Raw genomic sequence first — 27,161 nt, 5'->3', positions numbered from 1 at the left:
TGGATTCTGCATGCCACTGTGGCAAGAACAGGTCTGTGGGGTTTTTAATGGGGAAGGTGATGTGGAAGGCTGTTGTTATTTAGGTGAACACAGAAAATATTTAAACAGCCATGTGGAACAGTGTTACCTTGGGAAGGGTCTTACTGAGCCGTGGGGCCAAGTCTTTAGGCTTGACTCTTGGCATGGAAAAGCATCTGGCACCTTCTGATGACCCCCGACACTGAATTGCAGCCTCCTTAATTAGGGAGCTGTTGTGGAAAATCTGCTTCCAGGATAGACTCACCTCCCACAATACATAATAAATGCCTTCAGCACCCAGCCTCTGGGGGCTGCTCTCTTGCGGCTGCTATATATTTCTGTTTTCTTTCAGCCTTGTGGGTTCTTCCTCAGACCCTCCACACACATTTGCCATCTGTGCCCCCTCTCTGGGACTGGGCTTTCCCGGGACCCGACTTCTCCTCTAGTGCTCCATGCTCCTTGGGCCTATCCCAGCCCTGCTGCATTCCACCCGCCCCCAGAAGTCTACGCCCAGACTGTGTAGTTAGCCTGCATTTCCTTGCAGTGTATCTGAAGCCTATCCCACAATCAATCAATCAATCAATCAATCAATAAATAAAGAGTTCCCATTGTGGCTCAGCGGAAACGAATCTGACTAGCATCCATGAGGACGAAGGTTTGATTCTTGGCCTTGCTCAGTGGGTTAAGGATCTGGCATTGCCATGAGCTGTGGAGTAGGTTGCAGACACGGCTCAGATGCTACATTGCTGTGGCTGTGCTATAGGCCAGTGGCTACAGCTCTGATTCGACCCCTAGCCTGGGAACCTCCATATGCCATAGGTATGGCCCTAAAAAGACAAAACTAAAAATGAAGCCCAGCCCAAAGGCCCCCATGTCTATGGAACCTCCTCCGGTTCTCCCAGGTAGAAGCTATAGCACGTTCTCTGGGCTTCTCACGCAAGGTTCTCTTCCTTTGCCCTGTCCAGGACGTGGCCATGAGCCACCTGGGGCTGTCGAGCACTTGGAATGAGGCTGAATTGAGATGAACACAAGAGTAAAATAACACACCTGATTTCAAAGTGTTGGTACTCCTCCAAAAAAAAATATGGAATACCTCAACATTTTTTCTACTGTGTATTGAGATGATAATACTTTAGATGGATTATATAGAGCTAAATGAAATATACGATCAAAACTCACTTCAGGAGTTCCCACTGTGGCTCAGTGGTAAGGAACCCAACTAGTATCCATGAAGACGCAGGTTCGATTCCTGGCCTCACCCAGTGGGTTAAGGATCTGGCATTGCTGTGGTTGTGGTGTAGGCCTGCAGCTACAGCTCTGATTTAGCCCCTAGCCTGGAAACTTCCATATGCCACAGGTGTGTCCTAAAAAGACAAAAAACAAACAAACAAAAAAAACCCCACCAAAAATCTCACTTTATCTGTTTTAAAAAATCTTTTAAAAAAATCTGTTTTAAAAAATCCATATACCACGGGTGTGCCCTGAAAAGACAAAACACAAACAAAAAAACCCCACCAAAAATCTCACTTTATCTGTTTTAAAAAATCTTATCTTTGTGGCTTGCATTATGTTTCTGTTGGACAGTGTCACACCTACCACTTTCTCTCATCTATTTTATCTCCTGAAGGTTTGTGAGTTCCAGGAGGGTGGACACTGTGTGCCTGTCATCTTTATGACTTTTGCACACCTACCTGGCACAGGCAGGACAAACAGAGCCATACCGAAGGAATTAATAAATGAACCAATGATGGCAGACATTCAGTCAATACCAAAGCTCCCTTAAGTAGTGTGATTTCTGGATCTCTGTAATTAAACTTATTTCACCTTTTCTGCTTTTTCGTATTTTTATGTCTTTTTTTTTTTTTTAAAGGGCTCACACATTCAACAAAAGAACTCCTTTTTCTTGGGAGATGGGCAGAAGCTGAAGGACTGGCACGACAAAGAAGCCATCAGGAGGGATGCTCAGCGAGTAGGTACGGAGAGCTGGGCTGTCCACAGTCGGGTCCTCTGGAGAGTGTTTGCATGCACAGGGGTGTGTGTGTGTGTGTTTAGTGGGGCCTCTGATCCTCTGTTGACTCCATCTCCCTTTGCCATCATCCCTTCCCGGGGTTCCCAAGATCCCCCTCTTCACCTGTTAACTGACCCCTTTCTTCACTCACATTACCAGATCCACTGCCTTCAGGAATTTTCCCTGCTCCCTCCATGGTAATAGAAAAATGTCTCCCTCCTAGAAAATAATTTTCCACTCATAGTAAGAGTCAACACTTACTGAACACCTATGGTCAACAAGACCCGTGGTCCACACTTTGCACATTTTCTTGGTGAAACTCCTAACCAGTCTTTGTGGCCTATTTGATGAGAATGACCTGGTGCTCAGAGAGGTGGGGTAATTTGCCTACAGTCACACAGTGAGAAAGAGGCAGCCTTGGGACTTGAACCCAGACATAACTTTTGGAACAGATCCTGTTACACTGTGGCGGGGGCGGTGGGACGGGGTGGTACAGAAATTATGTGGCATCATCTCTAAAGCCCAGGCTAAGAGCCAGGAGAGCAGCTCTGACACCACCTACCAGCCATGGGTCCATCAGATAACTTCCATACTGCTGGAGCCTTGGTTTCCCCATCTGTCTGCAGGGCTCATGCTTCCTTCTTTGACAGCCTCAGGGGGTTGTTGTGAAGGTGACAGGTAGAGTGTAGCTTTACAGCACTGGGAAGCACCGTAAAATATAAGGGATTGTGATTTTACTCATTTTTCCCTCTCAGTTAGAGGTACCCACCACTAATGATATATTTTTTTTAATTACACTGTGACAAAACCATATTATAATAAGGCTTTGAGTGGAGCTGATATGACAACCTAACTGATACTCAGGGAAATTTAAAGACATGTATGTTAGCACTTTAAAATGAAGGTGTGGGGGTGCTGCTTAAATTAAGAAAGGAAACATTTGAAAAGAGCTGATTTCTAGGCAGTTAAGAATTATTAGAACATTGGGTTTAACTATCAAGAAAAGAGTAAGCAGTGGAGACATTCCTTTTTTTTTTTTTGCATTTTAAATGATTTTTATTTTTTCCGTTATAGTTGCTTTACAGCGTTCTGTTAATTTTCTACTGTACAGCGAAGTGACCCAGTCATACATACGTATGTACATTCTTTTTCTCACATTATCCTCCATCATGCTCCATCACAAATGACTAGATACAGTTCCCAGTGCTATACAGCAAGATCTCATTGCTTAGCCATTCCAAAGTGGAGACATTCTTAATATAATGACCAGCATGTGTTGAGCACTCACTGTGTGCCAGGCATCTTGCCCTCCATCCTCTCCTTAATCATCACATTGAACTTTCTCATCCCAGTGAATTCAAAGGGCAAAACCCAGGATAGAAAAAGGCTAAAGGCTTGCCCAAGATGACCCTGCTGGGAGCACCAGGGCTGGGCTTCAGACTCCACTCTGCCTAGCTCCCCGGCCTGAACTCAGAATCATGCCACTGCACTGCCTTCCCAAAGCTTCCCTCTCTGCCTGAACAGATGCTTCTACTCTTCGTTTTCTGCTTTTTGCATTTGTGTCCCTTATGGAACCTGTGCTGGGCACTGGCCGGCAGTGTCTTATCGCAGAGCAATGCAAGTTACAGGCCACTGAATCCTCTTCTTGGTCTCACTGGCTTGGTGTAGGTGCAGCCCCTGGGCTCCACCTCTCAGCTTGCACCTTCCCATCAAGCTGATGTCAACAGTTATTCTGCAAAGTAAATGGGACGTTGCTCAGGCTATGAGCCCCAGAAGATGAGGCGCTTTTCTGTGTGTGTGTGTGTGTGTGTGTGATTTTTGGTTTGTGGGTTTTTTTTTTTTTTTTTTTTTTTTGCTTTTTAGGGCCGCACCTGGAGCATATGGAAGGTCGCAGGCTAGGGGTCGAATCAGAGCTACAGCTGCCAGCCTACAGCACAACCATAGCAACTCGGCATCTGAGCCGCATTTGTGACCTATATATACCACAGCTCACGGCAATGCCAGATCCTCAACCCACTGAGCGAGGCCAGGGATCGAACCCACATCCTCATGGATACTAGTTGGGCTCGTTTCCACTGAGCCACAATGGGAAGTCTGATGAGGTGTTTTTTTTTAAGCAGCCGAGTTTAAAAAACTCGTTTCTTCCAGACCCACACCAATGGCAGATGCTTGAGCTATTATTGCAGGGGTTGGGGTGGACATCCCCACTCACCCTCTACACCCTGGGAACCCAGGGGACAAATTTCCTGGAGTGCAAGGGACTCTTTCCCCAGGTGGATTGTACAGAGGAAAGCTAGCACTGGATCCACCCAAATCTACAACTCAGAGTGACACTTTTCAGGCAGATCTTAACTTGTTTGCTGGCTTAGAAAAAATCAAAGTGTCTTTTATCATTTGTGGCAAATTTGATTGACATATGAAGTTTGCCTTGCCTGGAGATTAATCACAGTGTTTCCCCCATGGTTAATAGGGTTGATCGTTTACAAAAAGCTTGCATGTGTGCACCCTCTCATTTGGTTTTCTCTGCATGGTGAGGGTACCAGATGGGAGCAAACTACAGCTCAGCAAGGTAGTGCGGCTGGTTCAAGGTTGATCAGGTCATATGCAAGTGACCGGGCCTCCCAGCCAGGTGATGAGACTTCAGGAGCAGGGATTTTGGGGCTCCTTGCAGAGGAGGGAAGACATGGGCTTTGGAGCTCAGAGAGCTGGTGTGATAACCTTGCCGAGTCCTGGCTTATCTGTCTGTGGAATTAGGGCCCACATGTCTACCCTGACACCTCACCATGGACATTGCATAAAAACAGGGCTGAAGTGCATGACACGGCCATGGCTGAATAAATGCTCATTCCCCTCCCCTCTTCAGCCCCTCCAAATCTGGAGGAACCCTCTGTATCACGTGTAAAGTTTATCTTGGTGTTTTAACCATACTTGTCATCTTCCCTTCCCGACTTCATTTATTTATTATCTTTCTAGGACCCCACCCATGGCATATGGAGGTTCTCAGGCTAGGGATCAAATCAGAGCTGTAGCTGCTGACCTATGCCACAGCCACAGCAATGTGGGATTGGAGCCGCATCTGCGACCTACTCCGCAGTTCATGGCTACAATGATCCTTAATCCACTGAGCAAGGCCAGGATTGAACCTGTGTCCTCATGGATACTAGTCAGATTCTTTTCTGCTGAGCCACAACGGGAACTACTCCCACTTCGATTAATTGGCAACTCTGACCTTGCTCTTTGCTCCTAGGTAATGGAGAACAAGGGAAACCCTACCCCATGACAGATGCTGAGAGAGTGGATCAGGCGTACCGAGAAAATGGATTTAACATTTATGTCAGTGATAAAATCTCCCTGAATCGCTCTCTCCCTGATATCCGGCATCCAAAGTGAGTATGTCTCTCATCTTCTGGGATCTAAGAATTCTGCCCTTGGCTCTTGTTGAGGATTAATTAAAGAAACAGGTACCTAAAACACTTGTGGTGGAGATTGCTTTCTGTTACCCAGGGCCTTGGTGCACAGGTTCATGTGAGCAGATTCTTCTAGAATCTAGAGCTGGCATGGCGGAGGGACAGGACTGTCTCCCAGTGGGAACCGTGACCTCTATATATCCCCTTTTGGCTCTGGCCCCCAGAGAGGTCCGGATCTCAGGTGGCAAGACAATTGCAGTGACAGTTCCAGTCTTCCCTCTCTCCACTCCCTGAATGTGACATCTTTATTTCTTTTTCTTTTTAATCTTTATTTTAGCTGTCCCGTGTACCTATGTATCTATGTCTTTGTTATAAGCTATCTCAGAGCATTTTGAGAGAGGACGTATCACAATGATTATACAGGTAGTAGTGGCAGCTGACATTCTTTGAACAGGTAGCATGTGCCAAGCACTTGGTTTACACCAGCTTAGTTTCCCATGAGGTGGGCCCTGTAATGATGCCCATTTTTACAGATGCAGAATCTGAGGCTTAAAGGGGCGTTATACCCCTTTAAGTATATATATATATACACACACCCCTGTATACGCTTAAATGCACACAAGACCACACTATGACATAGCCGAGCCAGTTCCTGTGCTCCAATTCATCTGCAAACTACTCTGGGTCTTAAGCCATCCTGCACCCCACCCCCATTTTCAGTTGGGATACTGTGCTGGCCATGGGGGTTTTCTAGTAGAGCAGTACATCTTAAAGTTGCTCTGCATTAGAATCACAGATTCTAGGGGTGCTGTTAGAAACACAGGATAAGGAGCCTCATCCTCATAATTCCTGAGTCAGTAGATCTGGGCTGGGGCCCAAGAACTCGCATTATAAGTAAGCTCCCACGTGAGTCTGTGGGGCTTATCTTGGGCCCACACTTTGGGAACCACTGCAAGCGGAGTTCAGAATTGCTTCTACATGAAGGCAATACCGAGTAGCAGTGGAGCATAAAGTGTTTTGCTTGAGGACTAAGACAGTAGAGCCCAGGAAAAGATAATAACATTTGTTAGATACTTAATCTCTGCCAGGCATTGTTTTAAGCCAGTGGTTCTCAAACGGTGGTTCCCAGGCCAGCAGCAGCAGCTCATTAGACATGCAGATTCCTAGACCCCAGCCCAAGTCTACTGAATCAGAAGCTCTGGGGAGGGGCCCAGCAATCAGTATCTTAACAAGCCTTCCAGGTGATTCTGATGCATAGCTTAAGTTTTAGGACCAGTGTTCTGGGTACTTAAATGCATTTTTTCAGCCAAACCTTGTAAAAACTCCATGAGGTAAATGCTTTTATTATTACCATTTTACAGATGAGGAATTGAGGCAAAAAAAGCTGAGACCGTTTGCATTATATGACACAGCTAGTAAAAGGTGGCACCAGAATTTGAATACAGGGAGTCTGACCTAGAATTTCTAAGTCATGAGGTCTTTCCACCTCTAAGAACTCGGTCGGTAGCTTGTCATAATAAAAAAGCGTGGTAGCAGGTTTGGCTACTTAAAAATGCTTTCTGCCCCCTTACATCTTTCAGTCCCTGCAAGAATCCTTTGAGGTTGGCGTTATTACTGTTATCTACACTTCGTAGTTGGGGAAATCACACAGCTAGGAACCAAAAGTGTGCTGCTTGCCCAGGACTGGGCCCTGTTCCTAAGAGTTTTTTACAGTGAAGGGAGGGAGCGAGGGGCCTTGCAGGGCTTGCCCGAGAGGGTTGCAATTTGTTTCATGGTCTTCCCTGTCAAGCCCAAGATTTTTTCATCTCAGTTTGAGAATGTAGTTCAGATATTACTGATGTTGCTGGATTCAGAACTGTGACCTGACTCTGAGGGTCAGAAACTCAATTTATATGTTTAGCCCCTTGCAGAGTTCAGAATTCTACACTAATTTCATCTTTCTAAGCCTCGGAAAGAAGTTCCTCTGGGATCATTATACTCTTACCTCAGCTGCTGTTCTGTGATTCGGTGAGCTCCCAGCTCTGGTGATACCTGGGGTGGTTAAAAAAAAAAAAAAAATATGGAAGCCAGGGCCCCACCCCAAACCAGAGGATTCAGAGTTTCTGGAGAGACAGCCTGGGTCTCAGAATTTTCTAAAACCTCAGAAAGCAATTCTCACATGTATCCAGGATTGAGAGCTGCTGGTGTGAAGTAAGGAGTGTTTTTGCTGTGAGAGAAGCTTTCATCCGTTTGTCCCTCTCTTCATCCAATACACGTGTATTAATGGTCCCCATGGGCCATGCTTTGTGCCTCATACCAGGAACACAGTGAATAATAAGGCATTATTGCTACCTTGGGCGAGAGGGCGAAAAGTGGGGGCAGATGGCAGAAGCAGGTCATTAGACACAGAGGAGAACCAGTGGTGGGGTTGGCACCGGGTGTTGGGCAGAAGACCCCCCATCCCCTGCTCCAGCCTTTGCAGGAGGACATTACAGATAGAGAACCAGGTAAGACCCTGTGCCTTCTTCAGCTTAACAACTAAAGGGACGAGTCTGCCAGCTGTTAGAGGTGGAGCCAAGATGGGGACCCGCCCCTTTGTCTCCAGTGCAGACAGAAAGAGAAAAGTCTTTTTAATCGTAGGTCTGTGGATAGAATTCAGGAGTCTGTAAACTTGGCTGAGAAGAACATTGCGTTTTTCTTCTCATTAATACCTCTGAATGCAATCCGGTATTCCCTGTAGTTATGAATGTAGGCAACGAAGCACCTGTGATATTGTCACCAAAAGAAATCATTTACTTTCCCATCACTTTAAGGTTATCTTGAAATGTCGCAGATACTCACCACTGCTTTGGAATGGAGGTGGTTTTAGAACCACCTCTAGATCTTGTTTAATGTACGAATGAAGAAGCACATGTATGGCTGTATTTCAACTGTTTTATTATTTTGATAACTGTATTTTAGTCTAATGAGTTTCCTTCACAAGCTCATACATTTTATTTTCCTTACTGTAAACCTTGCCCTGAGAAGGGACCATAGGCTTCACCAGCCCAGCAAAGGGGTTCAGGGTCTTAGTTTAAGGGGAAGAAACCCTGGTCTGGGTGGATGTGAGCTGAGCCTGAGGCTCCTCTATGACCAGCCTACCCACCCAGCCAGTATTCAAGTTATGGTGAAAGATGTTGCTAAATCTAGCACTCCTGACACCACCTTCCTTTTTGTAGAATCTCGTTGTGGAAGCTGACTTTTCATAAATGAGTTGACAGATGTCTTGAAGAGCTTTTCTTTTTTTCCAGGAGGAGCAGGGGGACTTTTTCCTGCAGTTTGACAGCAGAAATGTGTGAGGATATGAGCAGTTGAGATGCTCACTCCTTCCAGCTTCTTTTAGCTTAAACAACTTCTCCAGCAGGAGCTGAGGTTTCTATTTGCCTTATATTCCTTCAAACTGAATTTTGGCAACAGCATGTCAAGGACAGGATTGAAGGGCTCTTTGTTTGTGCTAGCTGCGTTTGCTTCCACCAAAGCTGCACCAAGGAAGGTGCTCAGAGAATGGAGACTAGCGGGTCTGGCTTGACTTGCTGGGTTTGCCTGCGGGAGGTGGCCAGCTGGCTCTGGGTGGGCCTGCCCTATGCACCTCCTGCCAAGGGGGCAGGAGCAGAGAATGAGTGGTAGACTGACCCACATTTTTCTTCCTGGGATGCTTGGCAACTGCATGTGGAGACCCCTCCAGGGCACAGAGCTGATGACAATGGAGTGCCAACTGCTGGAAGTGTCCCAGGTCTAAAGGTTCCTGGGCAAACCCCTCTGTTGGGTGAGTAGCTTCTTCCATGCAGAGAAAATCCATGGTAGGGATGGAAGTAGCCTATAATCCTGACCTGCTTTCTCCAGTCCACGAGTATTGTTTCCAGTAATGAGTAAACCTGAATGGCATCTTTGTTGCAATAAAAGGCCCAAGTCTACCAGGTTCCTGGTTCCATGCTCCTTTTTGCCTTTTCCTTTTTACTAAATTAATGTGGTTCATTTATGGTATATGCTCAATTTCTTCAAAAGAATTTATAAGCTCATATTATAATAGACCTGTATTCTGTTGAGTGCCTTTCCATCCCCAGGTTACAAAGCCAGCAAGGAAGGAGTTGTAGCCTGTTACCTTTGACAAATATTTATGAAGTATATACTCTGAAAAAATAACTTGCCAGTACAGGAAGTCTAAGTCAGCCATATCTGTACTAGTAGTAGTCGTCGTCGTAACAGTAGTAATAGTAGTGGTGGTAGTAGTAATGGTAGTAATTGTAGTAATAACACTGTTCTAATATGGATGTACATATGGATATAAGAGATTCTATTTAGGGCCAAGATATAATAGAGACCAGAGTTACCTGCTCCCTGGAATGACCAGAAGAAAACAAAAAGCAAAATATGTGAAGTAACGGTTTTAAAACAGTGAATGCCAGGCATCCCTAAGAGATGGGAAGCAGTTGAGCCCTACAAGTGCCCCCAGCTTATTCCCTTGAAAGAGTTGCCAGGACACGATACAGGGAGGTCCCCAGGTAGAGCCCGGAGGACTTCCTGAGTTTCAAAGGATGGAGCCGAGAGTCCAGGGAGACCAAAGAAGCCACAGTTCCCAGGAAAAGGTGTCGAGAGGAGAGAGCTCCAGAGGGTCCCCTTGAGTGTTGAGTACAGTACTGATGAGTGTGGGGAAGGCTGCGGGATTAGAGGAAGGGTGCCCAGCACTCTCTCAGGGCCAACAGTTGTGCCTCTTCCCACCGCTCAGACTGGAAATCCCGTACTTTGTAACTCAGGAGGAATTGGGTGGTGCACTTTAGAAGGATTTTCCCTCAGTCTGGGGACTAATTAGCCCTGGACTGAACAGTGCCCTGCAGCACTCTATAAAAGCATGAATTATGACCCCAAAGGATCAAACTGTTAAGTAACGTAACGATATCCCAGGACAAAGCTCAAGAATACTTAAAATATTCAGCCCCGGAGTTCCCGTCGTGGCGCAGTGGTTAACAAATCCAACTAGGAACCATGAGGTTGCGGGTTCGATCCCTGGCCTTGCTCAGTGGGTTAAGGATCCAGCGTTGCCATGAGCTGTGGTGTAGGTTGCAGACGCGGCTCGGATCCCGCATTGCTGTGGCTGTGGCGTGGGCCAGCGGCTGCAGCTCTGATTAGATCCCTAGCCTGGGAACCTCCATATGCTGCAGGAAGCAGCCCTAGAAAAAGGCAAAAAGACAAAAAGACAAAAAAAAAAAAAAAAATTCATCCCCAACCAATGTAAAATCCAGTCAAAGATTATCAGACATGCAGAGAAGTAGAGAAAGATGGCCCATAATGAGGAAAGTTCCCAAGCAAAACCAACCCAAAGTTGACACAGGTTTTTGAATTAGCAGAGGATACTAAAACAGTTATAACTCTGTTCCATGTATTTAAAAAGTTAGAGACGGGGAAGATACAGAAACTCAAATTCTAGAAATGAAACTAGCAGGGTCCAAGGTGAAAAATACAGTAAATGGGATGAATGACAGAACAGATAATACAGAAGAAAAATTAGTGATCTTGAGGGAGAGAATTACTCAGAACAAAGGAAGGAAAAGCGTTTTTAAAAATGAAGAGAACATTAATGAACATTGACAACATTAAATTAAGCATTTGAATGTTTGTGTAATTGGAGCCCATGAAGGAGAGGAGGGAGATAATGGCCACGTGTTTTCCAAACTGAATGACAGCCATGAAACCCCAGATCTAAGAAGCTCGGTGAAACCCAGTCTCAAGAAACATGAATAAAACAGCACTGAGACACATCATAATAAAATTACTGAAAACCAGCCATAAAGAGAAAAAACTTTACAACAGCTAGAGAAGTAAAACATGTTATAGACAGAGGTCCAAAGATAAAGACAACAGAGTCTTCATCAGAAACAATCCACGCAAAAGCACGGCATAGCAGCATTTTTAAAGCACTGAAAGTGAAAACTCTGGCAACCTAAAATTCTCTACTCAATGAAAATATAAAAATAAAGGGAAAATAAAGAATTCAGACACACCAAAAAAAGCTCAAAGAATTAATCACAACAGTCATGTACTCTAAGGTCTGTTAAAGGAAGTCCTTTTGGGGAAAAGAGGTATCAGACGGACCTCAGGACGTTCATTCTCAAAGAATGCAGATCACTGAAGATAGTAACTGTGTGAGCAAATGTAAACTAATTTTTTCTTACTGTTTAACTCTTTCAAAAAGGTATCTGACTGTGTAACCAAAAGTAATAACATAGTGTTGGGTTTAAAACATAGATAAAAGTAAAATATGCTCCCTCATAAAGGTTAGAGGGAGAAATGATAATATTGTGTTGTAAGGTTCTCCATGTTATTTATGAAGTGGTGTAATAGCATTTGAAAGTAGACTTTATAACAATGTATGTTATAAACTCTAAAATAAGCACTAAAATAGCAAAACAGAATTATGGCCAATAGGCCCACAAAGGAGATAAGATGGAATCATGAAAATATCCAGTTAATCTAAAAGAAGGCAGAAAAAGAGGGGAAAAGGGACAAAGATCAGAAAGGAAAAATCGAAAGCAGGTACCACAATGATAACTTTAGCCTAACCATATCGATAATCACATTAAATAATCACAGAGCAGATGGTCAGACTAGATAAGAAAGCGAGGACTTCCCGTCATGGTACAGCAGACACGAATCCAGCTAGGAGCCATGAGGTTGCGGGTTCGATCCCTGGCCTTGATCAGTGGGTTAAGGATCCAGCATTGCTATGAGCTGTGGTGTACATCGTAGACACGGCTCAGATCTGGCACTGCTGTGGCTGTGGTGTAGGCTGGCAGCTACAGCTCTGATTAGACCCCTAGTCTAGGAACCTCCATATGCCACAGGTGCAGCCCTAAAAAAAAAAGAAAGAAAGAAAGATCCAACTACACACTGCCTGCGAGAAACACACTTTAAAGATAAAAATACAAATACATTAAAGGTGAAAGAATAGAAAAGATGTGGGCTAAATAACACTAGCCAACAGAAAGCCGTAGTAGCTATATATCGGTTAAAACAGATTTCAGAATAAAGACAATTACCAGGGATAAAGAGGGTCATTTCATAATAGTAAAGGGATCATTCATCAAGAGGACGTAGCAATCCTAAATGTTTAAGTACCTAATAAGAAAGTTGCAAAATACATGAAGGAAAAACTCATAGAACTGCAAAGAAAAATAGACATAGCCACAATTATGAAGTTTCAACACTTCTCTCTCAATAATTGATACAACAGGTAGACAGGAAACCAGCAAGAATGTAATAAATTTGAACAGCACTGTCGACCAGTGTGACCCAGTTACCTTTTATGGAATACTCCACTCAATAACAGCAGAATATATAATTTTTTCACATGTATACAGAATATTTACTGGGATAGACCATATTCTGAGCCAGAAAACAAGTCTCCAAAAATTTTTAAAGATTCAAGTGGTAGAAGTTATGTGGTCTGACCACACTATAATTAAATTTAAAAACCAATAACAGAAAATCTCTTAAAATTTCCAAATGTTTGTTAACTGTGTAACTCACTTAGGAATAAAATATGGGTCGAAGAAATCAAAAGATTAGAAAGTATTTTGAACTGAATAATAATGAACACAGAATATATCAGAGCTTATGGGTGAGTTCCCTTTGTGGCTCAGCAGTTAATGAACCCTACTAGGATATATGAGGATGCAAGTTCGATCCCTGGCCTCGCTCATTGGGTTAAGGATCCAGCATTGCCATGAGCTGTGCTGTAGGTCGCAGATGCGGCTCGGATTCTGCATTGCTGTTGCTGTGGCTCTGGCGCAGGCCAGCGGCTGTAGTTACATTTCAGCCCCTTGCCTAGGAACTTCCATATGCCGCAGGTGCAGCCCTAAAAAGCAAAAAAGAAAAAGAAAAAGAAAAGAATTTATGGAATATCACTAAAGCAGTATATAAGGGGGAATTTGTAGCATTAAATGCCTATATTGAAAAGAAGAGTGGGAGTTCCCATTGTGGCTCAGCAGGTTAAGAACCCAGTTATTACCCAGAAGGATGAGGGTTCAATCCCTGACTTTGCTCAGTGGGTTAAGGATCCAGTGTTGCCACAAGCTGCGGTGTAGGTCACAGATGTGATGCAGATCCTTCGTTGCTGTGGCTGTGGTGTAGACTGGCAGCTGCAGCTTTAATTGAACCCCTAGCCTGGGAGCTTCCATATGCCACAGGTACAATCCTAAAAAGAAAAAGAAAGAAAGAAAATATAAGAAGAATGGTCTCAAATTGATGATATCAGCTTCTTCTTAAAAAAAAACTAGAAAAAGCTTGGGCTTATCAGACACAACTTAGAATAGATTTACAAGGAGATCCTGCTGAATAGCATTGAGAACTATGTCTAGATACTCATGTTGCAACAGAAGAAAGGGTGGGGGAAAAAATGTAATTGTAATGTATACATGTAAGGATAACCTGACCCCCTTGCTGTACAGTGGGAAAATTAAAAAAAAAAAAAAAGAAGGAAATTTTTAAAAGGGCAAAGCAGAGATCAATGAAATAGAGAATAGAAAACCAATAGAGAAAATTCATTCGACCCAAAACTGATTTTTGAAGATGGGCAATTAAATTGATGACATCTAACTAGATTGATGAGGAAAAGAAAGAGAGAAGACACAAATTACCAGTATCGAGAATGAGAAAGGTAGCATAACTACAGACTCTACAACTATTAAGAGAATAATAAAGTAATATTCTGAACAACTTTATGCCTATAAATTCAACAACTTAAGTGAATGACAAATTCGTTGAAAAACACAAACTACCAAAGCTTACTCAAGAAGAAATTATTCATGTAAATATCCCTATATCTAGTTTAAAAAAAATGAAATTGTATTAAGAACCTTCCCACAAAGAAAACATCAGGCTCAGATAGGTTCCTTGGTGAATTCTACAGAAAAATTTAAGTAATAATACAAATTCTTGTGAAATACACAACTTTTGTGAAAAATTAGAGAGGATGGAGTATTTTCTTATTCATTGTGAAGCCAGCATTACCCTGACACCAAAACCAGATAAAGATGTTACAAGAAAAGAATATTACAAACACATGAATGGGATGGGCAGATGCTATTATTTCATCATTGTCATTATTCACTTTTTTCAGATAAGCAAAATAGAAGAATCAAAGGGGTAAAGAGTGGTCTTTGGCCAAAGTCACACAGGTACATCCTAGGCAGTGTTGGTACATCCATTAGACCAGATGACTTCACAGATGAATTCTACCAAACTTTGAAAGAAGATTTAATACCTACCCTCCTCAAACTATTCCAGAAAAGAGGAGGGAACACTACCTAACTTATTTTATGAGGCCAACATCACCCTGTTACCAAAACCAGACAAGGACAACACACACAAAAAAAGGCAGGCCAATATTTCTGAACATAGATGGACAAATCCTCAACAAAATATTAGCAAACCAAATTCAACAATACATCAAAAGGATCACACAACAATCAGGTAGGATTTATTCTAGGGATGCAGGGATGGTTCATTACCCACAAATCAGTGTGATACACCATCTTAACACAATGAAGGCTAAAAACCATATGATCATCTCAATAAATGCAGAGAAAGCATTTGACCAGATCCAACACCCATTTATGATTAGAAAAAACTCTCAGCAGAGTGGGTATAGAAGGGACCTATTTCAACATAAGAAGGGTCATATATGACAAATGCATGACATCAGACTCAATAATGAAAAATTAAAAGGTCTCTAAAATCAGGATCAGTATAAGGATGCCCCCTCTCACCATTCTCACTCAGCATTGTATTGGGCATCCTAGCCAGAGCAGTTAAGGCAAGGAAAAGAAAAGGCATCCAAAATGGAAGAAGTAAAACTGTTACTTTTTGCAGATAACATGATTGTATGTATACAAAATCCTAAAGACTCTGCCAAAAAACTATTAGAAACAGTCAAATCCAGTTGGCAAAGGATTTGGTCCATTTGCTAACCATTGCAGTATCCAAAACATCCAGATGAAAGTGTAGGGATCAGGAAGAGGGAGAGCCCTGAGGGGAGATGGCTCCCTGGGCCCAGGATAGCCAGTGGCTAAGGTCCTATTCAGAGACCACCACTTTTCTCCCATGATAATGTGGCCTCGGTGACGCTGGGGGCCTGAGAACCAGGAAAGCCTAGTGTTCATAAATATTCACAGAAACAGAAGGGGAATCTTCTGGAGTGGCTTACCTGCATGAGAAAGGCCAGGGGTAGAAGAGAGTTGAGTTTTCCTGGCAGAAAGCATCACCGGTTGTGCATTCATGGGGCTCTAGGAGACCGAGGGGAGATGGTGGCAGAATGACTGCCTGTGTTCTTGGGCTCCTCCTGTGTGGACACCTCATGCATGTACCCAGAGCTAATTAAATCAGGAATTTAAGGTAACCGTGATGTGTTAGGGGCCCCTTTCTTATCCTCCATCCCAAATCTGTAGCCCACCTAAAATGCATCCTGCCCCTACTCATTTATACTAAAATGATCAAGTATCATTCCCTGCCTTGAGATCTCAAGCCTAATATTCATTTGCAACTGTCCATGCAAGTCATTCATTCATTAATTCAGCAAGTATTTATTGTGTGTCCACTGTGTGTTCTTATTGCAAAAGCTGATCTCTGGGGAAACAGCGGAGAACAAAATAGGCAAAACCTCCTCCCTCCTGGAGCTTACATTCTGCTGGATGGGAAAGATCATAAACAACAAATGAACATATTAATTTACCAATGATGAAGAGGAAAAAAGCAGGGTAAGAGGTAGGAAAAGTGATAGGAGTGAGACGTATTTATTTCAGTGATCAGGGAAGGCCTCACTGGTAAGATGATCGAAGGATGGAGAAATGAAGACAGGAGGGGCCTAGTAGGGCAGTTAACTGGAAGAAGAGCCCTGCAGGCAGAGGAAAAAAGTGCAAAGGCCCTGAAATTATCACCCTTGGCTGTGGTGCCCAGTGAGCCAGGAGGAGAGGGATGAGAAGCAAGGCTGGAGAGATGCCAGGTCATGGTGGGGCTTTAGCTTTTCCCGAAATATGAAAAATTGGAAGCCCTGGAGGGTTGTGAGCAGAGAGCAGCATCATTTGGTTTGCGTTTGCAAAGGGTCTCTTTGGTTTCCATGTTAGATGAAACTGTAGGCAGCCTAGGGTGGAGACAGGGGGGCTAGTTAGTAGTATATTACAGTCAAGGTTAAGATGTTCTTAAAACATCCAGATGACAGTATCAAAGAGCAGTTGAATAAATGACTGGATTTGTATTGTGAAAATGGTGATAGGGTCCTTTTCTGAGTTGCTGTGTTTTTACATTGTGGTTTTAATTAACTCACCTTCCTCACATAGCAAGAGTCATAACAGATAGTACTTCTAAAAATGACCCAAGATCAGCTGTGGTCTGTGGTGTGGCATACAGGACCATAGTTTGTGTGCCACCTTCAGTTTCAGCTGAGGGCCGTGCACACCTCCCACCACCTACAGTGGGAGTGAAAGGCTGGAGTCTGCACCCCACCCTACCCCGGCAGTGCCCAGAGGTAGGTCAGACCCTCTGTACAACAGTGACGGGCTTGGAAGGCGTATTTAGTACGTATTTCAGTTTTTACCTTTTTTACCTTGACTTGTGTGTGGAGTAAGCTCACTTGACACTTTTGTAATAGAGTACTTGAGTGTGAGATTAGTGCCTGGAGATGCTCAGCATGTGAGTGATGGCGACTTCCTCGTTTGGCAGGTTGTTGGCAAGGCAGTTGTGCAAGGAGGGGCAGGGGGTGGGTGGTGGAAAGGGGCTGTAGCCTGAGTAATTTGTGAGCTAGGAAAGGGGAGAGTCCAGGTTTCCTTGGAACATCCATAATTCTTCAGGAAACTTTAGTCGACTCGTCTCTGAAATTAAATTTCTCTTTCCCGAACAATAGTGTTTCTTTTAAGACAACAGTTATTGATCCATCAGACCTAATTTGGGGATTTAAAGGTGCTCATAAGCCTTAAAATGAAATGACAGGCAATAAAAATTCTCAAATTGACTTCTTTTCTGTAATTTTTAGAACAGCTTTCAATGAATTCAGCCCTTGGCCTGAAATTACAGAAATAGATGGCTTATACACAAAAATGACTGCCTGTTGGAGTTTCCATTATGGTTCAGCAATAACAAACCCAGCTAGTATCCATGAGGATGCGGGTTCAATCTCTGGCCTCGCTCAGTGGGTTAAGGTTCTAGTGTTGCAATGAGCTACAGTGGAGGTTGCAAATGTGCCTCAGATCTGGCATTGCTGTGGCTGTGGCGTAGGCCAGTGGCTACAGCTCTGATTCGACCCCTAGCCTGGGAACCTCCATATGCCCTGGGTGCAAGCCCTAAAATGAAACAAAAGGGGGGGGGGAGCTGCCTGTCAACTGAAAACAACTGAAAATCAAATGGGCATCTATTCCCTATGATTTATGAGGGGTGAAAACCACTCGACATCCACATGAGCTTTTGTGTGGTTTGTATACTTTTATCATTTCTGCAAACCGACTCATTTTCTGAGTCTTCTTGAAATGGACACTGTGTTCTCTGTGAGTGGTGACTTACCCAGTGCTTATGTGCCAGGCACTGTGCTGAGCACTCTGCCAGCCTCGGCTCACTTGTTCCCACTTTGAGGTTTGGTTTGATGCTATTTCTCTTTTCTTTATGTTTCAACATTATCTTCTCATTTACAAAAACACCACCACAACTCTGTTGTGATTCCAGCCTCTCTGAAATTGTTTGTGTCTAACAGGGATTACTGACTCCATTTTGCAGGTGCACAGACTGAACCTCAGGAAATCTAAGTCCTTTGCTTCAGTTCACATAGCCAGTAGAACGCAAAGACAACTCAAACCCAGAGTCTAGCCTGTGCTCCTTCTATTGCATCACACAAGACTAAGGCTCATTCCTCACAGGGAAGGAGGGAGACGCTTTTAAATTGAATCCCTTGTGCTGGAAGGTGCTTGGGCCAGGCGGAGTGAGCAAGGTTGGCTAGAGAAATGGAAGCAGCCCAGGCACTGCTCAGGTTGCCTTTCACTTACCCTGCTGAAGGTAACACATGCTTGTCCTGGAGCAGATAAATTGCACTCAGCGAAATTGGTTATAGAGATGAGTTTAATTTCTAAGTGGTATTGGCCTTGAAAGGATTTAAGGAAAAAGAGAATAATGACTGGAAGATAAAGGCAATTATCAATTCTCTCCCTTCATTAAGATGGTATCAAGGGCGGCATGATGATGAGACAAGCTCTGTTACATGGAATAGAACATAACTCGCTCTGACGGTAAGCCTCCTTCTCCATGCCTTTTTAGGGGGATGAAATCAGTAGTAACCCCGCCCACCCCCAACCCTAAATCTGCCCAGGTAGTGAATGGTAACAGTTTAGCATTCTGTAGATTTTTCCTTTGCTTGTGCAGCATACATAGATAGCAAGGGGTTTCGGGGGTTTTGTTTTTGGTTTTTTCCCCCAAAAAATGTGGTTGTATATATGTATTTTATTCCACAGGTGGCTTTTTCACTTATATTATGGTCACTTTTTTTTTTTTTTTTTTTGCTTATTAGGACAGAACCTCTAGCATATGGGGGTTCCCAGACTAGGGGTCAAATTGGTTGTGTTTCTGAGACATTTCTAATAGTTGTGCAATATTACACAGGAATCTAATCAGTTCAGCCATTCCTCTCTTGATACATGTTTCCATTCTGGAACGTGTTTCTTTACATTTTGGTTTCTTTCTCCTCTTTCATATATCATAAAGAATTTTTTTTTTTTTTTGTCTTTTGCCTTTTTAGGGCCACACCTGCAGCCTATGGCAGTTCCCAGACTAGGGATCCAGTGGACCTGAAGCTGCCTGTGCATGCCACAGCCACAGCAACATGGGATCTGAGCCGCATCTGCAACCTACATCACAGCTCATGGCAATGCCGGATCCTTAACCCACTGAACAAGGCCGGGAATCGAAGCTGCATCCTTATGGGTGCTAGTTGGCTCACTAACTGCTGAGCTACAACGGGAGCTCCCATCATAAAGAATCTTTATATTAAAGCCCATTCCCTCCTTACCATGTTGGCCTGGCATCTGGCGTCTAATTGGGATAGGATGTGTGATTCTTATGATTGTTGTTTCATGCTGATAATTCCAGGCATCTTGACCTCACACACTGTACTGATTAACCAGAGTTCCTCCTTTCTGCTGTCAGCCTGTGTTTAAACTTCAAGCTCATGGAACACATTGTCTGTTATATCTGCAGAAGGACCAGTTTTATCCTGTGGAGCAGCTGTGTGTTGGATTTTGCTGGTGTGCTTTAAAATTTTTATTGTTGTTTTCATACCTGTCTTAAACCTAGATTTGATCTGAACAAAGGGCTTTCCAAAATGTGAGTTCAAAGGGAAAGGCAAAGACTGCACAGACCAAGATCCTTAAATGCTGCTTGTATCTGAAGTCTCTGGTGCAGATTAGGGGGCACAAAACTTGTGATGAACTGGTGATTAGAGGTGCATCATTAATACTAATAACCTTTGTGGTTCTCGTAACTGACTGTTGAGAGGAGGAAGCAGGTGGGTGTGGCTGGTTCTCAGCAAAATCTCCCCTAAATGGAAAAGGACCTTCATAAGGATGTCAGCCTTGGCGTATGTTATCACACAAATCTTCTTGCTCTTCTAGTTCTGGTCAGACTGTGTTAAAAAGAAACCCACACCTGTCTCATCCCCCTGGAGCAGTAAAGAAGGGCTTGGGAGCTGAATCGCACCTGTGGAGGGAAGGCTTGCTGTGGCATATATCAGGAGATGCCCCAAACCTTTATCTGGAGGGATGAAGAGGGGGGGACAGGAGCTTTTCACATTCTACCTGCTAAGACCCAGTTTCTTCCTTTTGTTCCAGAGCCTGGAGCTATTTATAACTTACACTTAGCTTCTTTCTTGGTGGCTCCAGAGCCCATACAACATAGTCTTTCTGAGAATGTTGTATTATAAGGGACTTCCATTATGCAGCATAGAGAGGGGGTAATTTCAGGATTTTGAATGTAAGCCATTTGCTAGAAAATGGCCTATACTGTGACCCCAGGGGAAGTGGAAGCTCATATTCCTAAGCCAGATGCTATACCAGGTGAATTCACATATGGTATGTCTTTGATTCCATGGGACAGCCTTAATAGGAAAGAGTTTTATCTCTGTTTTACGTGGAAACCAAGGCTTAAAGAGGTGACCTCCCCAAAGTGACCCTCTGCTAAGTGACAGAGGTGAGATTTGAACCCAGGTCTGAGGGTCTCTTCAGTCCATGCCCCTTCCCTTACCACACTTGCAGTTTCAACTTTGGAAAGTACCTGCTCTTTGATATATGGGATGCTGTCTTACTCTGTGACCCTGGCAAGGTCCCTTCCCATCACATACCTCAGTTTCCTCATTTGTAAAACTAGGGAGTGCAGACAAGGCCCTTCCTGATCTTCATATTCCGTGATTCTCACTGGCTTTTCATTTGAAGCTGTGCGTACAACCTGGGAGCAATAGTTGGCCTTTTGCCTTGTCCCTCAACCCCAAAAGACCCTGCCTTCTTCGACCCCCAGTAAACCAGCTGCCAACAAGCCCCATCTGGCCAAAATTGTTATCTCTTTGGTGGAGGAGAGCATGTTGAGTTTGGTTCCTTGAGAAGGCACTAAAATGGTGCCCATTTCTAGAAGAAGACTGTTTATCCAAGAGTACAAGCATGGGGAACTTTCAAACAACAGAGTTAATCCACAAGAATTTTTTTGTTAATGATCATTCCCTTAAAAAAACAAACAAGCAAAAACTCACCCTTGTAATCATTGAGGAACAATTTGCTATAGTGTGTAGAGCATAGTGGTGGTGAAATGCCATGGGCTACAGGTAGTTTCTCTTGATGTCCTGGTGGTCCAGTTGGCACCGTATTGATAGGGCATTGCTTAGGAACTACGATAGCATTGTTGTGAAACAGCAGCAGTGTGACGCAGCAGTCTCAGTGTCTGTGACCTGGAAGCCCAGATTTCTGTGTTAGTGATATTCCTGGAGTTTAGAAATCTCAATTCTATGAGTCTGTTCTTTTCAAAGTTACAAAGAAAAATTAAAAACACTTCATCCAGCTCTAGTCCAACTTCTAGATGCTTGTGTTTTCCCCCAGGAGATAGACTGAGGACTAGGATAGACTTTCTTGGCTGCAAGGTTACTTCAGTTAAGGGGAGTCCCCTGCAAGGAGGTGGAGTAATAAAAGGAAGCAGGAATGTGGAGACAGCCATCTAGGCTCCCCTGAGGAGCAGGGGAGGGCATGGCACAGCCAAGTTTCTCAGGCCTAAAATGGGAAGATCCTCCCTAGTCTAGCCACCAGATTCTCTTATGACTGCCTCAACAGCAGAAACTTCTGGATCCTGTCATTAAGAGGTCTTAGCTTTTTTCTGTGTGGTTCTGTATCTACTCCTCTATTATTTCTGGAACTGCTTTTCTACATGTTAAGGTTTTGTCCCCAAGAAGAATTTGATTTACCCGGTGAACCCCACTTGGACACAGGCTTCTTGCTAAGCCATACACGTTGGCAAGTCAGTGGATTATCTGCCCTTGGGCTAGGGCTCTGCTTCTGCCCCAGGCAACTATCATGTTCAGAAAAGGGACAGTCATAGGCCCATCCTGGACTCCTTCCTCGGCCTGCTTAGGCATGGCCATTTCTGCTTAGCGAGAGAGTGTGGACAAGGTAGGCACCTGACTGACCTGACCAGCCCCAATGTTTCTTTTTGGACTAAGATGGCACTTGTTGAACCCTTGTGTTTACAGAGCACCAACCTGTTCTTTTTTATTGACTTCTCAACTCCAACCTGCAAATCCATTTTACAAAGAAGGAAGGCCCTTCTTTATGTAAAACAGGCCCATTTGAAAAAGGGAGGAACTGAGACTTGCAGAGGTTTGATAACCTGCCCACTTACACAGTTAGAAAGTGGTCTTTTCTGCTTCAATTTCATACCAAACTACTTTTGGTAAATAAGAACAAACACTGAATGGATGTCAGCAAGCATGATTAAAGCTACCACATCCCTACTAGTGAGAGTTCTATACTGAGGTTCATTGAAACCCCCCAAAGATTCCATTTCTCTAGGCTGGGTAGTCCAGCCCCTGTGGACCTGCCAAGCAGAGAGGTAGCAATTGGAACATAATGGCAGATGCTGACACCAGCTCTTTGAAACTATGGAAGACTTATATTTTTTTACTTACGTCCAGTATCTCCAAAGGACTTTCTCTCTGTGTTGCAAATAAACTGAAGAGCCATCTCCACCTCCCGGTCCAACACCAGCTGGCCATATGGTCTGGGCTCTCCACTTAACCTCTCTAAGCTGCACTCCCTTACTTGGAAAGCAAACAGTTTGGACTAGGCCCTTCCAGCTCCACTTCAACCCAGCAACCATCCGTTGGCTGCTTGCTGGCTGGCCCAGGGCTGTGTGTGACGATGCACTTCCTAGGATACCTTTACTCTGTCTTTCTAGGCTGTTTTCTTCTGTTCTCACCTCATAGCCATTTGCACCAAGGCAGGAAAAATTGTAATTGATGACTGCTCCTATTACTTGTCTGCCTCCCATTTGACTCTGTATCCCATGGGACAGGGACAGCAGCTTGTTCCTCACTGTTGTAATCCCAAGGCTTAGCGTAGCATCTGTCTCATAGTAGGTGCTCAGTAAACATTTCTTGAATCTGTGAATGATTATGGGGGTGAGTAAATGAGAATGTTTTGATCCATGAGCTGGCTGAAGCCTGGGATTCATGTCTATGAGAGCAAAACCCTTATTTAGGTCTCACTGAAGCTCCATGCTCTTTCCTGCGAGAGCCATCCCTGATTCCGAGAGAATTAAACAAGAGTATTCTCCACGTTTACCCATCTCCAAGGCCAGAGCTGGCTACTTCTCCCTCCTCAAGGCTGTTTTAAGTGTCTCACCTAGTTCTTCTATCATCCTTGAGATGTCACCATCCCCACTCCACAGATCAGGAAACTGAGGCTCAGCAAGGAATGAAACCTTCTCCTGGACTTGTAGCTGCAATCAGGCAGAGTTGGGATTTGAACCCAGGTCCAGAGCACTCTTGCTCCCTTAGGTACCTACAATATCAGGTTTGTTCATGGCCTTGCTTTTCAGTTTGGTCTGTGGATAGTGTCCCATGCTAGGGAATTAGATTTTTTTAAAAAATAGTTCCCTTCAAAATGATTGGACCGTTCTCTCTCAAAGCTGACTTGGAGAGAAGAATTTTGAAATGCTTCCCTTTGATTTTGACTTCCTTTCTGTTTTGTTCTGGTGCTCCAGCATTAAGCCCTGAGGGTGCATCTTAAGGGCTCATATATTAGTTTCGACTTTGTGCCCAAAAGCTCAAAATCCTTTAGGGAATATTAAATTGAAGGCTACTTAATCACGGATGAGTCCTCCCACTGCCTCCCACCTAGCCCTCAGCCAGGCCTCTTTCTCCCACTCAGTGAGTGAGCCAAGTTCTCTTCATGGAACAGGAGAGAGGCTGCCTGCTTCAGGTCAGAGGGAGCAGCTGGGCAACGGTTTCTACCTCTGTCCTGCAAAAGCCATCCTTAGGCCCAAAATAGATTCATTCCTGTGACTGACAGGGCTTAGAGATTATCCAGTATTAGCAAGGATTCTTATAGTTACAAGTGACAGAAACCTAAGTCATGCTAAGTGAGGAAAAAACTAACTGAAGACAATGTATTGAGTCGTGCACCTGAACAGGGCAGGGGGTAGACCTTGCTTCAGCCGTAGGTGGATCCAGATCCCAAATGATGCCAGCAGGAACCTCTCTCTCTAACTCTTGGCCGTTTTTTATCCTGCTAACTAATTTTAAGATAGGGAACTGTCCATCTGGTGGTCCCAGGCAGATCAGACTTCTATCTTTTCATGTTCAATTTCAGCAGAAGAGAGCTTACCCATCTCCCAGCTGTCTCAGCCAAGATTTACTCTGATTTACAGATACCCATCCCAGAACCAACCACTGGGGCCGGGGAGCTGCAGTGCTCTGATTGGCTGAGCCTGACTCCCTTGCCCATCCTCAAGGCAAGGCGAGGACCTCCCCCAAACCTTGTGGAACTGAGGGATGGGAGAGTCCCCAAGGAAAATCAGGAGCTGTTACCAAAAGAAGAAGGAGTATGGAGCAGACACACAAGACTTGCCCGTTGTCCAGCCCCCTTATCAATATAAGAGGAACCTGGGATCCAGTGAGATGATGGGACTTGGAATGTTGCCTGGCAGACCAGCAGCTTCAGACCCCTACTTAGTTCCCTCAATTTTTGCTTTTTATCTATTCATTCTTCTTTTTGCTTGTATAATTAATAGCATTGGTGCATTATCTTTATAAAAATATTTATGTATACAGGAAGGATGGGTTTAAATCCAGGCTCCAGCCCTCACACCAGCTGTTTGACCTTAGGCAAGTTACTTTTCTGCTTTGTTTCCTCTTCGCTGTAGTGGGAGTAATGATAGCCCCTACCTGGTAAGAGCCTTGTGACCATTAAGTGACTTAATGCATATAAAGTGCTTAGATCACCACCTGACATAATAGAAATCCTTAACAGATATATTCTGTTACCATCATTGTCATCGTCTACCTTATTTTTTTAACTGCTTATGAGTATTCTATAGTTTGAATTTTTTATCATTTATTTAAACTTTCCCTTGGGAGTTCCCGTTGTGGCGCAGTAGTTAACGAATCCGACTAGGAACCATGAGGTTGCGGGTTCGATCCCTGCCCTTGCTCAGTGGGTTAACGATCCGGCGTTGCTGTGAGCTGTGGTGTAGGTTGCAGACGCGGCTTGGATCCCGCGTTGCTGTGGCTCCGGCGTAGGCTGGCGGCGACAGCTCCGATTGGACCCCTAGCCTGGGAACCTCCATATGCCGCAGGAGCAGCCCAAAGAAATAGCAAAAAGACAAAAAAAATAAAAAATAAACTTTCCCCCTTGATGGACATTCTCTTTGTTTCTACTCTTTGCTCCATTTCAGAGTGTGTCAGGGAACACCCCCCAACCATGCCTTAGTTCTCACGCTGTGCACGTCTAACTGAACATTGCACTGAGGGGCTGGGACCTAGTCAGACTGTGAACCAGATGATAAGGGACATGCTTGGGCAAGGAGTACGGTGTCTTTCACTCCGCTCTTAGTCAAAGGTTTGAAATGCCACAGGTGTCTTCTGGGGACAGAAATGCTGAGCCACGAGGGCATCAAGATTGATGTTGGGTGATTGAAGTGTCAGTGTCCCTGCTTTGACCCCCTCTGAGGACATCACCAGCTCCTGCCCCCAGAGGGGCTCTTCCAAGGATCTCGAGGCCACACTTTATCCGGGAGCCCGCAGAGACTGGGAGGCCATCAGTCAGGGTGCCTCATGCCGTGTGGTAGGAACAAATGTATGTTCAGAGAAGAGCACAGAAGAAGACATACCCTAGATATTTAACAGAGGTCAGCCCCCAGTGGCAGGATGTTGCTGTTGTTATCAGTTGTCTTTTAGCCTTTCTGTGTTTCCCAGACTTTCATTCTGAGCAATTATCATTTTGTCGTCAAAAAATATATATATATATTGTAGGGAATTCTTGTCGTGGCTCACCGGTAACAGACCCAACTGGTATCCATGAGGGTGTGTGTTCGATCCCTGGCCTTGCTCAGTGGATTAAGGATCTTGCTTTGCTGTGAGTTGTGGTGTAGGTTACAGATGCAGCTTGGATCCTGTATAACTCCAATTAGACCCCTAGCCTGGGAACCCCTAGGTGTGGCCCTAAAAAGACAAACACACACACACACACACACACACACACACACACACACACACACACACGCACACACATACACACATACATATTATAAGTGTTACTTTAAGTATATACTATCTAGATTTGCATCTTGGACCCAAGTCACTTTCCTCTCTGGGCTGTACTTTCCCTGTGTGGAAAATGGAGTGATTACTCCCTGGTTTGCCTCCCCAGCAGGGGGTTGGTACAGCTTAGAGAAGGGAGCATGTTCTGTAAAGGATTGGGCACAATGCACTGGCGCTGCGGGGCAGGGGAGATGACGGGGAGCACGGAGGCTGTTACTGTCTGGTCTTAGCTAAACCCAGCCTCTTTGCATTGGGAGCGGTACCCTAGCTTCCCCTTCCCGGAGACCACTTTATGAAGGCATCGGGCAAGGGAACGCTTCTCGTTTATCACACACTGGGCACACTCTCCCGTCCTGTGTTGATCTTAAGGCACAACACACAGACAGGTCTTAAGGGGGTGGCTGAGACGGCGTGTCACTGGGGTGCGTGATGGCCTTCTCTCTTCCTCCCTGCCATCCCCAGGCCTCTGTCTGCTGCAGTCTGAGGTCTAAGAAGAGGAGGGATGTGGGACTTTTCTCATGGGCTCCCAACAGGAAGGTAGCCTGTGGGCAAGTGTGTGGAACCAAGTCTCCTGCTGGATACTGGAGAGATTCATTTCAGCATGTCACACAGTTGTCATTGTTTTTTTATTTAAACAAAGAGACTCTCCTAAGCTGGGACCAAGCTAATGACTCCTGCTCCTGGCTAAAGTCAAAGTGCTGTTAGGTATTTACTTACTAAATAAATGAGTGGATGGATTGAGGAGAGAGAAAAAGTGTACACCCTCTCCCACAAAAAGCACATGGTGTCAAGGCTGTGATCCAAGCTGAGCCTTTTATTGGAGTTCTGAATAATCTTTAATTCCATGATTGGAATAAATTATAAGTGAACTTAGTCATGGCAGTGGTGG

The 27,161-nt window shown here is 44.4% G+C and overlaps 1 protein-coding gene across 23 annotated transcripts in view; it reads left to right on the top strand.

Annotated features, from left to right (window-relative positions):
- GALNT10 (polypeptide N-acetylgalactosaminyltransferase 10) overlaps positions 1-27,161 on the top strand; it is a 308,233-nt gene that overhangs the window by 176,194 nt on the left and 104,878 nt on the right. For all 23 annotated transcript variants that reach the window (XM_085001906.1, XM_085001894.1, XM_085001909.1 and 20 more), the window contains 2 exons: positions 1,889-1,991; positions 5,274-5,412. Coding sequence is in view for 17 of the 23 variants with exons in the window: in XM_021076942.2 (XP_020932601.2) it covers positions 1,889-1,991; positions 5,274-5,412 (242 nt within the window). In the remaining 6 variants the exon portion in view is untranslated. The remainder of the gene's footprint in view (positions 1-1,888; positions 1,992-5,273; positions 5,413-27,161) is intronic.

The sequence above is a fragment of the Sus scrofa genome, chromosome 16, assembly GCF_054392235.1.
Source record: "Sus scrofa isolate SSC_HxYL_T2T_F1_AM1 chromosome 16, Sscrofa_HxYL_maternal_Yorkshire_Landrace_v2.0, whole genome shotgun sequence".
NCBI classification, from domain to species: domain Eukaryota; kingdom Metazoa; phylum Chordata; class Mammalia; order Artiodactyla; family Suidae; genus Sus; species Sus scrofa.
The sequence above is the reverse complement of the archived record's forward strand: the minus strand, read 5'-3'. Positions and strand labels throughout refer to the sequence as shown.